The 13960-nt window shown below is 42.1% G+C and overlaps 1 protein-coding gene across 3 annotated transcripts in view; it reads left to right on the forward strand.

The window, feature by feature from the left end:
• Positions 1–13960, forward strand: part of GLIS3 (GLIS family zinc finger 3) — a 499285-nt gene that overhangs the window by 445398 nt on the left and 39927 nt on the right. For 2 of the 3 annotated variants that reach the window (XM_089913241.1, XM_022573610.3), the window contains one exon: positions 2768–2936. In XM_089913241.1, the coding sequence (XP_089769367.1) occupies positions 2768–2936 (169 nt within the window). Of the gene's footprint in view, positions 1–2739; positions 2937–13960 lie in introns of all 3 variants that reach the window. The other variant, XM_089913242.1, reaches the window with a different exon arrangement.

Raw genomic sequence — 13960 nt, forward strand, 5'->3', positions numbered from 1 at the left:
TTTCTGTCCTTGTCCTACTCACGGAGCCCAAGACGGACTCCAGTGGCATTTAGATTGTGTTCATCTTTGTTTACTCAACAAACATGAATGACGTGTTGACAAACATGAATGACGTGTTGGAGACAGTAGGCACCAAGGGTGTCTGGTTCACTAGTCTATCCCAGAACCTGGCTCAGTGTCTGCCAGATGGTAGGTACTCCGTAAATATTTGTGGAATAATTGGCCGCTGAGAGAGGAATGAGAAGAACGCAAGTAACTCTGCACACACAGCAAAAATATTAAAATAAGTACAGAAAGGTAGCGGACATTACAGGCAAAAGCATAATAACGTAAATTGCCATGACATAGTTGAGGTGTGGTCAGTTGTCTGATTTGGCCAGAGTTCAGGGCACATTTTGGGATTTGGGGGGCACAAATAAGGCAGTGTGCTAAAGTGTTGAACACCGTTTGATGTTCTATACTAGTAAGTCTCAGTTATTTTGGTATAAGGATTTATAGAGGTCTGTTCCCCTCATTCAACTGCAACCTCCGCAAGGACAGGGGCACACATATTGTAGAGTGGCTAGCATGTAGTAGGCACCAAATAAATATTGAATTTAAAAATTAATGGTTGGAGGATAGATGGATGGATGCATGATGATGGATGGTTGGTCCTGGCTATTAAGCGGGCTGAAGGAGAGGACCTTAACCAGGCCTAACTTTCAGTGTGTGGCAGGCTGCACACAATACCAAATTTCCCAGCCTATTTCTTTGCAACTGATGCAAAAACACGGCTAATATAGCTAATGTAGGCCTTTGGGAAGCAGCACATTTTCTATTGAAGCATAGAGCAGAGCATGGAGTGTGTACACCAAGTTTCTCTGTTGCTCATGGGTTGTAAACAGCAAGGCAGCACTTCTTTGTGAAAAACACACACACATATGTACAAAAATACCTCCAGCGGATAATAAGTGATGGGTGCACTCAGCAACTACAACAAAATAAATAGGAGAGCTCACGTTTCTACATTAAGGCAGGAAAAAGTTAGCTGTGTTTCCACAGTGTCTCTGTGACCGTCTTATTATTCCATTAGTTTTTGGAATAGTATATAAAACACCAAGCTTCATGCTGACAAACACCGTATTGAAACTATTGCCTCAGTCAATCCAAACAGCCTTCTCCCGTGGGTAAAATTATTATTTGGAATACAAGCAGAATGTGGTTGCTTGAGCAAGCTGAGCATAAATGAGGTAGTGATCCATAAGGTGACTCTAGCGAGTTTGCAAATGTGCAACTTTTCTGGAGGCTGACACACAGCAGAAGCTCTGCATTGCCCTTTTGAGCTGGTAAGCATTTTCTAGTCTCACCACCTCTTCAGGACTTGGAAGACTGTGGAGGATGCAGGCGTCTAAGGACAAGAGTTAACCTGACACAATGCTGACTTACCAAAAACAAAACCTTCAAATGAGATCACACTCCTATCAGTAGCTTTTTGAGCGCGAAGATGATAATTCTGCTTCTTCACAAGTTCCTTTAAGTACTTGAACTCTTGTTCCATTGGATTAAGCTTTCAGGGGCTGGGTCATTTGGGGGTATTAACTCTATCCTGGAGAGGTTGGAGAAAAGTGGTGCTGGTCTAAAAATACAACTCCCTGAACTTTTAAACCTTCAAATCTCTTTGATTATGTGGCTTTTTTTTCTTAATCCTGAACCTGGTTTTTTAAATTTTTAAAAAATCCATTTATTCTTTGATATCAGTAGAGTAAGTTCAAAAAGAGCAAAGATGGGTATAAAGCTTGGCATAGCTTTGTATAGAGAAGGAAGTTAAAGAGAGTCAGCATAATGATGCTGGTATGATTGCAGCATAATGAGACGTCTGCTGAGTAGATCCAGGCACTGAGAGAGCTTCTCTGATAGTGATAGACTCCGAAAGTGACAAGCCCCAGTTTCTTCTGTGACATGGTACCAATTAGCCGATCTAAATGGGCACATATTTAAGTTTGAGGTCACGTACAGTTCTCAAAGGCTAGGCTGCCCCCAACAAGGAGGCTGTAACTCACACTCTGTGTCATAATAGACAACAGCGGGAGAAGATCCCGGAGCAGTTTTTGAGGCCCCTTTTCCATATTTTGTGGTGTTGGGAGAGGAGTCATGTTTGCTGAAGACTAAGTACATTTATCCATCACACCTTTGGGAAATGCCCAGGGTCGGTTAGACTCTGAAGTTAAAAGAGTGTAGGATGCTGCATTGGTACTAGGATCAGGGGAAGCTCTGTTCTCATTACATTGATTTAGCAGTGACACGGAGACTGGGCATGACCCACAGCGCCTCACTGCAGCACGGAGAAGAGGAAGAAGGCCTGTGTTGTATCCTTCTGGGTCAGCAGACCGCATATTCTGTTACCTGACTGTCCTCCCCTGTGACTGAAAAGTGCTAATACAGAGACCTTCGCCCAGGTGCAGACATTACAAGATTGGCTAATTATACAGTGTCCAGACAGGGAACTTGCCAGGCAAGGCAGCTCTTATGAGACGAACCGTGAATGTCAGCCTGGAGCGAGCTGAACATGGACTCCTCAGACAGCAGTAAAGGCACATTATCCGGGGAACCTGTTCCACCATAAACACAAAAGCTGTGTATATCCAATAAGGGGAGAACTGTTCCCTTAAAACCACCAAAGAGAAAAACAAACAAGCCCCTAAAATGTGCTTGCTGTCAGCCTTCAGTATTTAAAGCGTGCGTGCTTCATTTGGGGCGCAGTCTGATGCTTGTTCTCCCTTGATTTCAGCTTCAGTTTTCTCCAGCAATCATTCAGGCCGAAGCGGGACAGCTGCTGGGGCCATGCCAACCCCACATCCTGTCAGTCACCCTTCTCCGGGACATAATGTACAGGGGAGCTCCCGCAACCCCTCCTCCCAGTTACCTGCACCCACAGCTGCGGACGCGGGAGCTGAGAGGTAAGGCCATCCGTCTCTCTCTTCTAATAGGTGGCACCGCCAAACCTCCCTCCACCAAGAAGAGCTTTGACAGTTGCTGAAGTTTATTAATAATCCATTGGTGGGTTGAATTACCCAAAGGTGACATTTTAAAAGTACATGCACGAAACACGTGAACCGAATATCTCATTATCTGTTTTATTTTCCATGGGAAAAAAAATAAAGATACTGGCAATAGCCCACTGAAGTGTCTGATGCTGGGGAAATGCATCAGAATGTTCCTGTCATTCCTCAGTTTGTTTCAGGGACTCAATTTTAAGGTAATGTCCCTACAGGTTGACACGCTTTCCAGATGTAAGATGGTACCTTCAGCACATAGATCAGTGGTGTTATCTTAAGAATATAGCATAAAAGGGCACAGGATTTTATACGCACTACCAGAAAGGGGCTGTTCACTGAATACTTTATGTTGATACCACCCTCATAAAGAGTTTCTGGGAGAAAATTTTTCAACCTTGACACTTCGGTCCCTGTCTTTGGACTGCCCAGCCCTCCAGTGGTGTGGACAGCATGCTACTTCTTTCATTCTCCTCTCCACTCGTCATCTGGCTTGAATTGACCTAGACATCCACGGGAAAAAGTTCTTGTGGGCACCCCTATGCAATCCTGGAATAGTAGGCATTTGGTAGACAAAATAATGGGTTGAAAGGCAACTGGAGTAAAAGTTTTGAATCTTTGATTTCACCAGCAATCTGTGGTTTTGTCGGTGTTGGCCTGGTCTAGGAGTTTTTTAATGTGTTTTTAAGTCCACTAAGCCATATTTTTAAATTTTATGCCTACCCTTTATTAATACATCTGTTCATTTAATAAGCATCTGTTAAATACTTGCTATGCGTCGTACATTTTGCTGAAGATGAAAAGATGATGAAAACCTGGTCCTGCCATTATAGGATTTGGTAGTGAAGACAGACATGCAAACAACATATAGTAATGCTGGTTGGATAAATGATGTAACAGAGGTGCCACAGAAGCTCTATCTCTGCCTTGGGGAGTGGGAGAAAAGAAAGACAAGAGTGATCTAGGCATTACAGGAAGATTAAGCCTCTTCCAGGTGGATAAATGGGGAAGAGCATCCAAGGTAGCCAGAGGAACATATGTAAGACATGAGAGGGGGAAGGACACATGGAGGGAGCAAGGCGCCAGTAACTCAGGTGGCATCATCAGGTAGACATGGCGGATGAAGTCATGTGAGAATGGGTTGGCTCATGGGGAACAACCACGCTGAAGATTTTACCCCTGATCCTACTGGAAGTGAAGAACCATTATAGACCCTTTATTAGGAGAGAAACACATCAGATTGTCATTTTAGAGAAGCAACTCAGGTGACAAGATGGTAAAGTAATTGAGGTTTGAAGCAGGGATGAAAGGTAGGGAAAATAAGAAGGAGGTTATTATAGAAGTCCTTATGAACAATATGAGGACCTGAGCTAAGGCAAAGCAGTCAGGATGGAGAATTTATTCAAGGGCTATTAGTTAGGAGGCAGAATCACTAATTATAAATATATGTGTGGGGTAAACAGGAGGGACCAAAATTCATTCCTGAGTTACACCCCGAGACATCAAGATGGAAAATGGTGCCGTTAACAAAGGAAAAGAGGGTTTTGAGTAGAGGTGAGGGTGGGAAAGAAGGAATGATAATAAATGGACTTTAGGGTTTGGACTTTCAGGTGGCTGTAAAACATCCAGGTGGATGTGTCTGGTAGGCAACTGAAACATGGATCAGAATATGTTAGACTTAATCCTAACACTTCTATGTACATGGTTTTGTGTAAACAAATTATTAGCCTTCTCTCACAGGATCTGTCAGCAAAGCAGTGCAAATGATAATCATCTATTAAGTTCACAGACTTGCCAGTTGTTGGATGTATTTCTATAAGTTCAGATGAGCTTATTCATTTTAGGATTTTATTTAGTTCCCAGTTGAGTTTTAAATGATATTATCCGTGGGCTTTTCATCATCCCATTTCATTCTGCCTGGCCAAGCATCATACCCTACAAGGTAGTGAAGCTAAGAAACCATCCATAGGGACTTCCTCCTCTTTGTCTCATCTTATTGGTAGTTATAAAGACTCTTTACAAGAATATAAGAAAAAAGTAATCTGTGTGTCGTCTTTTTTGTACACAGCCTTTAAAAGAATCAATGTAGAAAAAGATTTTAACCATTATTAGAGTCAAAAACAACAACAACCCAAACACCTGATTAAATCCCGGCTCTCACAGTTGCTAATTGTTTGAATGTGTTCCGTGGATGCTCCTGCTGCTTGGGTTGTTTCTGGTTTTGTTTTTAACATTTCATTTTTTATTTTATAATCTTTTTTTCAATTTCGTCTTTTGAATGTTGGTAACATATTAAAAAATTTCAAGAATGGCACAGTGAACACCCATATACCCTGCACCCATGTTCACCCATTGTTAACATTTTGCCACCTTCTCTCTCTCTTTCTGTCTCTCTTTCTGACTTGAGAGATCCTTTATTTGCCTGTTTGCTTGCTTCCCTGTTGTTTCTGAACCAATCTGAGAGAATATCTTGGGGCTTCCCTGGTGGCGCAGTGGTTGAGAGTCCGCCTGCCGATGCAGGGGACACGGGTTCATGACCCGGTCCGGGAAGATCCCACATGCCGCGGAGCGGCTGGGCCCGTGAGCCATGGCCGCTGAGCCTGCGCGTCCGGAGCCTGTGCTCCGCGGCGGGAGAGGCCACGACAGTGAGAGGCCTGCGTACCGCAAAAAAAAAAAAAAAAAAAAAAAATCATCTTCTTCATTATTATTATTATTGCTTTTTTCATGACATTGACAGTTTCTAAAGAACTGAGGAGATTTATTTTGCAGAATGTTCCACAGTTTGGACTTGTCTGATATTTTTTCCTCCTTAATAAACTTGTTCGTTTTGGGCAGGAATAACACACAGGTGATGGGGTGTTCCTTAGCTCTTTTGAGCCTTAGTTTGCACTCATGGGGAATTAGGATTAGAGGAACCAAAGCAGGTAAAGCACCTAGCTTGTTACATGGCATAAGGACAGGCAACCTTGGCATGGCTGAGAGATTCAGGTTTGTAAGCCAGAGGATGTTGTCAGCTGATTGCAGTGGCTGATAATATAATCATGGAAGGGAAAATGGAGAGGCAGAGGAAGGTGGTATACTTTGCATGGCTGGGTGAATGAAGTGGATATCTTCACTTTTGTGGCTTTGCCTTTTTGCTCTGCTCTCCCCACAGGATGTGAGCCCCATTCCTATGCCAGCCCAGCTGGCAGGAGCAAGGGCGTGGAGGTTTATCTCTTCCAATCAGGTTTGGAGATGAGGATGACTGGAGAAACAGCCCTGAATTATTCACTGTGTTTGCACTAATGTCCAGCATAAAAACACTAAGAGGAAATGTGCTTACCTTCCGCTTTGGGTTTATATATCTTTGCCTCTGTTTGCCTGGGAAATTCCCCAGTAAAAACCCCAGCAGTTTTCCTAACGGAAATAAGTTTATCCACTTTGCGATTTTTAGTGGGAAACTGGCATTTTTTTTCCTGCTTTGCGGGCATTGATTCATCATTTATTTAGCTTTAAATTGTTAATAAAGTGGGCTGAGTCACTGTCATAAGTCAGGAAAGGTCCACTACATCTATCCAGTTAACATCTGTTTCTTTGATCCTTACCACCGTAAAATAAAGTAAACGCAAGTTCTCTCAATTTGACGAGGTTCCATTTTTATTTTGAAATACTATCTGAATGACACATCGTTTCAGTGATTTAAGCTGAACCACACCACATCACCTAATGTTGATTTAAAATTATTATGGGAAGTGGTGTTTTACTATGTCATATTGAACGAGCCAGTGGTACTTTATGACAGTGGGAACTCGGCGTCTTCGGAAGTGTTAATTTATTGGGTTTCAAAGTATGTCTTTTAGACGAGAGAAAACAAACATTGATGGAAGTCCCTTTTTGAGATGGAGAAATCTTGCAATCCCGAGAAAAAGTCAGCTGGATTTGTGTCACTCATCTTGTTCAAGAGCATGTTGGCTGCCTCTCCCCTTCTAAAGAATGCCACAAATATGGTGTGCTCTGTTGTATAAGTGACAGAGTTTAGGGGACTTGTGGATTTACCAGAGTGGAGCGACATGTAAAGGGCTTCCTACGAGCCCCACCTCTGAGCCAGAGAAGACTGAAAACAAGGAAAGGATGTGCTCTTCCCGTGGAGAATGCATTCTAGTACAGGAATCAACAGCAGAGAATGTTAGGGGCAATTTTTCTGGAGAAAGTAATCTAAACACCTTAGCTAAATAAGGAATGTCAGTTTCTTGAATCTGTATGAAGTATTGGGAAGCCTTACTGTTTTCCATTCATATCAGATGTGATGCTGCTAGAATTCTAGGGACTTTGATATATGTGCAGTCTTTCTACGCCTTTGGGTAACCAGGGCTGGTCTTCACAGATAGCATTTTCTTATTCACCATTGGGAACATATTGTAGCTTTCCTGGATGCCAAGGGGTTAAAAATAGCAATTGTTTTCTATGTCATGTCTTTGCAATTATGTAAAGTTCTTTAGCTCTAGTCAAACCAACCTGCTCACTGACTTAGCTTGGTTGTTTTCTGCATCTTAATTCAGGATCTTTCTCTACCTAAAGAGACAATAAGGATATTCCCTCATTATCTTATTCTTGACTAAATGTTATCAGCCTGGGGCTTGGCTTAGTTTTCAGCCCAGAAAGCCTCCTTGCCTCTTGCAGCTCCCCAGTTAAATCTGTCTCATTTATTTTCCATTTCCCAGCTGTCCACTTGCTAACTGGATTATTAGTTCTTTGAGGGCAGGAGCCCAAAATTTCCTTGTAACCTCCAGGGTTCCTGTGATGCTAAGGCAGGTTTGACAAGGGAAAAGGACCAGTGAGGGGAATGCCTAGGAAACAGGGGGTCATTGCCAACTCCCACTGCCCAGGTGGGAGATTCCTAGAAAGGATTACTCCCCTTGATTCATTGGTCTGAAGGATGGTGACCTCAAAGTTCCAGCATCTTATATAACCTGCATACTTCTATACAATACATAGTTGCTCTAATGCATATGTTCACACACACACACACACACACACACACACACACACACACTGCTAGGAGTCTCTTGCCATCACCCATTGCTGGGGTTCCCTTTGCTTTCCTGTGGTCTTTAATACTAGATGCTCAATACTAACTATTCCCACATATTTGCATCTGTAGTATCTGAACAGCTCAAAACTAGGCCTGCTGCTTTGCTGTCCTTCCCACCGTAGGACTTTCTTAGTAAACAGGGACACTGATATCTTCACCCACTCAGCTTTTCCATAGACAGACACACATACACATTCTCTCTCTCTCTCCACATAATCTTTTCTCTCTCTCTTTAATCTTCTAGTATGTGTGCAATAATGGCTAAAATCATAAGCATCATACAAAATATTAAAGTTTATCAAAATCAGTCCTAACATTGAGGTTCATTCATTTATTGAATCATTCAGTCAGCTGGTATTTGGGCACCAGGCAATATACTGGACACTGAGGACATAGTGGTCAATGAGGCTGACAGGAGCCTGGCCCTCTCAAAGTACCTAGTCCAGCAAGAGCTAACCTGGTCAATAGGTGATCATAATTTTGGATGCTATGAAGGGGCACTACAGGAGGCTGTGGAGGCATACAGAAGGAGTACCTAACCCAAACTTGGGGAGGGAGGAATAGAAGAAAAAATATCTCCCTGAAATCTGAAGGTCTATAGAACCCGGCCAGGCAACGTCATATATACAAAAGCTAAGAGGAGAGAGAACAAGCGAGGACGGAGCTTCATAAATAAATGTAGGAGGAGGCTCATGAGCTGCGTTAAGGAGCTTGGGCTTTATCTAGAGAACAGGCTTTTGTGTATTTGGCTAAGACAGGTACCCTGGTGACTCTGGCATACATTTCAAAGGCCTCCATATCCTGTTATCCACCCAGCAAGAGTTCAGAACATATTCTGTGCCCAAAAGAAGAAGAAATGATGAAGAATGTACGAATGATTTGTCTGGTCCTCAAGCAGACAAAGGCTGTCCTTTCCATATCCTAGACTGATAAGGCAACACAATGGGTTTTGTGTTATTTCCCTTTTTAACACAATTTGTAAAGACAGTTTTGCCCCTTGCAATTCCAAGCTTGTAGTTTATATAGTCATGACCTATTTAAGAAGATTTTGAAGAGTCAGTGTCAAAAAAAAATTACCTCCATGTTAGAGACAAAGTGCCAAACATCTGAAAGTTAGAGCTCTAATATCAATAACTTGGCCTCACTGTTCTTATTATAAAAGAGAGGACTTGAGTATTATTAAGAAGTGTCCACGTTGCTGTGTGTCATAATTTAGTTGCAATTTACCCAGTGAGCACTGCTCTCAGAGGCTCCTTGATATGTGTTACAGACCCTTTCCCACGTGCATAGATAGCTGACTTATAAGGCAACAAACACTGGCAAAACAAACAAACAAACAAAGCTTGTCAGTCTTTATCACTGAAATAACTGAGAAAAGCCATAGTCAGAAAATAAATATAAGCCTCAAATATCCATTGTTATCAGCCTGAGTATTGGCATCTACATCATCCTCTGTTAGAGTCTATTGATAGGATGCTCACCTAATGTCATGTGGGGAAGAGCATCATTCTTTCTCTTTGGGCTTCAGCACTTTATATTCAGAAAACAGTTATCCACATTTAACATCCCATTAAGGGGTCAGTTTCTTTCTAGAAAAGAGACTTCCACAGATGATCAAGATTAAGAGATGTGGGGTCCAAAATCTACCCCTCCCCCCCCCACACGTCTACTTGAGAATTGCTGAATGTAACGAATGTTGTTCCTGATGTTGATGCTGTGAGCACAAAGAGGCAGAAACTTCCAATATCCTAGACTTGAAAATGGAGATACAGCATTGTATCTTAGACGGAAAAGCTTGAGGTCCTTTTTCTGTTCTGTTTTCTTTAAATCTGTGGAAAATTCCTGGTACTTCTTTTTTTTTTTTTTTTTTTTTCCTGGTACTTCATGATGTTTATTCCAGGGCAGAATAGCCCACCAGTCTTAAAACGTCTTAAATATTGATCCATGAGCACAGCCATGCTTCATCCTCTCTGGAAAATATCAGTGGGGTTATTGGCCTTTGGAATGACCTTTCTTCTCACAGAGATCTTCACCTTACTAATAGCTTCTTATAAATACGCCACCCTGACTCAATCGTAATAGTTACACGTACAGGGAAATTGGTGATATTTGTTACTTTCTTCTTACCTACCTAATGACTGTGAATGGCTCCTCTGTAAGAAAAATAAAACAACAACAACAAGGCATTGCTGAACTAGCTGCCATAGCCCACCCTGATCTATCTCTCATTTAAATTTCTGGGTGGATTACAGGATATGGAGGCCTTTGAAATGTATGCCAGAGTCACCAGGGCACCTGTCTTAGCCAAATACACAAAAGCCTGTTCTCTACATAAAGCCCAGGCTCCTTAATGCAGTGTGGTCTGCGAAACTTTTATGAGCCTAATTACCAGAGTCCAATATATTTCTTGATAATGGAGGAAAATAATGAGCTAGGTCTACATGGCTGTCTTCAGCTTACTATTAAAAACCTAAAAAGCCTAGGAGTCAACTTTGATTCCTCCCTTTGCCCAAGCACTTTCATATAGAATTAACCTGTAAGTCCTGTTAGCTCTGCCTTCAAATACATTTGAAGCCTAACCAGCTCCACTCCTCCACACCCAGCTCACCAGTATCCCCTCCTCTCTCAAGTACAACAGCCCCCTAACTGGTTTCCCAACATCCAGTCTTGCTTATCCACAGCCTTCTACTTTCACCCTACCAGCACACCTGGCCTTTGCTCCACACCACAACAGGAGCTGCCCTTTAACACGTAAATTGAATCACTGAGGATTTTCTGCTCACATCTGTGTTCCCACCATACTTAGAATAAAGCCCAAACTCATTTTTATAGTGTGAAAGGCAGGAGTAACCCTGAGCAGCTGATTGATGCACTTCCATCTCCACATTCTCCTTTGTGTCCCTTCATGGCGAAGCAGGAGATGCTGATGTGGGCATACACGTGTCACTCCAGCAAACAAATGGCTTGACTTGTGGTTCAGGTATTCGTTCACATCATGAACGAATGTTCATGTTCACACCATGTTTTCCATGGATTTTAAATTTTGAAATGCACTAAATCATCATTTTAGATTAATTATAAATGCACATTACAAGGCATCTATTAGAAGGTCTGTAAAAGGAACTATAATTTTTAAGTGCCAATGAAGTTGTTTCACCTCTGAATGCCAAATCAGCCATCTTTATTGCGTTCCCACATTCCAAACAAATCCACTTCATGAGAAGCCCAAGATGATGTTTTCTTAGTCCCCTTGGATTTTCAATCAGGAAAGTGAGTCATGACAGTAACAAGGAATGCTTGAGGTAAAATAGAATTCCTTTTCTTGAAACCTCTACTTTAGTGCATTAGCGTGAAGCAACATGGAGTTCGCTAAGCCATTATAGTATTCAAATGTGGCAATGTGTTCTTTTCATATGCTTCCTCTGAAACAGCAAGTCATACGGAGCCAGAATTCCCAAAGTGAAAGCCCACGAGCCATTCTAGCCCGAGTCAAGATACCCACATATTACAAAGTGCCTCATCTCTGATGTAGAAAAGGCTGTTCCAAGGAAAGCCTCTGCTTAATGTTTTAACAGTGTGATCTGGAAATCACCTTCATCTTTTCCCCTCTCAGGTGGGGATAGTTGGAGAAATTGGCTCCTAAGAAACTACATCTTTTTTCAAGGGAAGGACTGTTTGTTCATTAGTGGTGAGGAGTCTATTGAAGTGAGCAGAAACCAAGAGACAAAGTTCTTTGTATTAGTCTTCTTGCCTCCTTTTCTGAGAAATAATCTTTAGTTGCTTTTCTGTTTAGTTGCAAGGAGAAAAACTTTTCTCTGTTTTAATCATCTTCCTCAGAGTAATGGTTGGAATCATTCTCCTGAAGAAGATGTTCTCCCCTCAGAACCAGAAACTGGTTTCTGGACAAATATAATATTCAACTGGCCATTTGCACCAATTCGACAAAGGTACCATCCACCTGGACACAAGAATTGGCACTGGGCTTCCCTGGTGGCGCAGTGGTTGAGAGTCCGCCTGCCAATGCAGGGGACATGGGTTCGTGCCCCGGTCCGGGAAGATCCCACATGCCGCGGAGCAGCTGGGCCTGTGAGCCATGGCCACTGAGCCTGCACGTCCGGAGCCTGTGCTCCGCAACGGGAGAGGCCACAGCAGTGAGAGGCCCGCGTACCGGGGGAAAAAAAAGAAAAAGAATTGGCACTAATTTGGGAGCCACGTCTTTGGAACCAGTGGTCTCTTCAACAGAGTATTTCTTCAACAGCAACAGCCAACATTTATTAATTATCTTTGCATAGTACTGGATGAGGTGCTGAAGATACAAAATGGTAGCAAACATCTGAGGATTTGATGCTCTTTCCATCTGTAAGAGCCAAGAGCCCTTCTCTAATTGTGAATTTTTAAATATATGCTGTTTCTTTTCACTCATTTCTGTAGCCAATTGTTGAGTCTCGTCTTCAAGAGAAGGTATAGAAAATTCATTTGTGGTTATTACAATAGTAACCTGACATCCTTCAGATGAAGAAAAAAAAAGCACATATAAACAGCACATGTTATTACTGAACAAACCACCACCCAGCTAGTTTCTTTTCAAATTTATGGATTATATTGACTTCTGAGGTCTCATTTGGCAGTGGCTTTCAAAGGCACCTGGCTGTACTTGGCAGGAGTACTTCATTGGAAGTTAGTTCTAAAAGTGCTTCTGATGTCGTCAAGAGACTCGTGTTTTCAGTTTGTGACCATGAGAAAGGTATGCAAGAAGCTGTTTTTTAATCTACCTATACCTCTCTTTCTCACGTTTGGAGAAAAATAACACTTTTTTTCTCATTTCTCATCTAGCATTCTCATCACACTTTCTTCTGAATGTTTTTCTTTCACCTAATGCGTTCTATTTCAAAGCAGACTGAACTCTATGCCTAGCACTATGCTGAACAAGAGAAAGTCTTCCCTTTGCCACAGGACTCTGAGTTAATCTCCTTGCTTTGACCTACTCAGAGCTGCCCAAGGGACGATATCATTACAGAATTTTTTTTCACCGCAGAATTTTTTGACATGAAATGTCTAAGACCACTCTGGATAAATTTTCTTCTGGTTGGCACTTTTTTTGTAAAGAGGATTTGGCAGAATCAGACTTTTCTTTCCTTTCTCCCCATCACATCAGATTCTGAAATAGACAACCAACCAAGTCACAGCCAATTCTGCAGTCAAGATATTCCAAAAAACCTGGCTCTTGGTTAAATGTGTCCTGCATAATTCATTTTTGTAACATATCCTGGATGTCCTCTCCTCCTCCCTCTGCATTTCCACAGGGGAATAATAGTGTGATACCGTGGGCCGTATGTCACTGTATACAAGAAAAAATACACTTCTCTGCCTTGGGCATTGATTACTTTGTTTTCTTGACTTACAACTTACTCCCGAAACCCAAGTGGAGAAACGTTCCTCCAGAACACTCTACCCTTTCTATTTCCCACAAGCGCTCACTCATTATAATACATATGTGTCTTTTTTAAAAAGCCTTGGTGATCATTTCACCTATAGCCAACTTCACAGCCCTCATTTTGTCATGCTCTGTGGAGGCTCAGGCAGTCATTTTTGAGTCTTAGTCTCGTCCAATGTGATAAATTATTTGTAGTTAATATTGACCCAGACTCTTGTAAGGAGAAAGAAACACTAAGCCCTTCCTGGGGATGGCTTCAGCTCTTCGACTAGTTTGGAACAGAGTCCGCAGATGGACATACAGCTCTTGGCCTGCTTTGGTCCTGCCCAGATGGACAGTGTTGCAATTACCCACACTTCCCCAAGGCTGTTTCTTCATTTCTGAAAGCTGGTCTTGATTGTCTCAGAAGCAGAATTCAATTTG

This window comes from Delphinapterus leucas, chromosome 6 (genome assembly GCF_059928025.1).
Source record: "Delphinapterus leucas isolate spDelLeu-1000000601 "Yukka" chromosome 6, BTC_Dleu_Yukka2, whole genome shotgun sequence".
Lineage (NCBI taxonomy): Eukaryota > Metazoa > Chordata > Mammalia > Artiodactyla > Monodontidae > Delphinapterus > Delphinapterus leucas.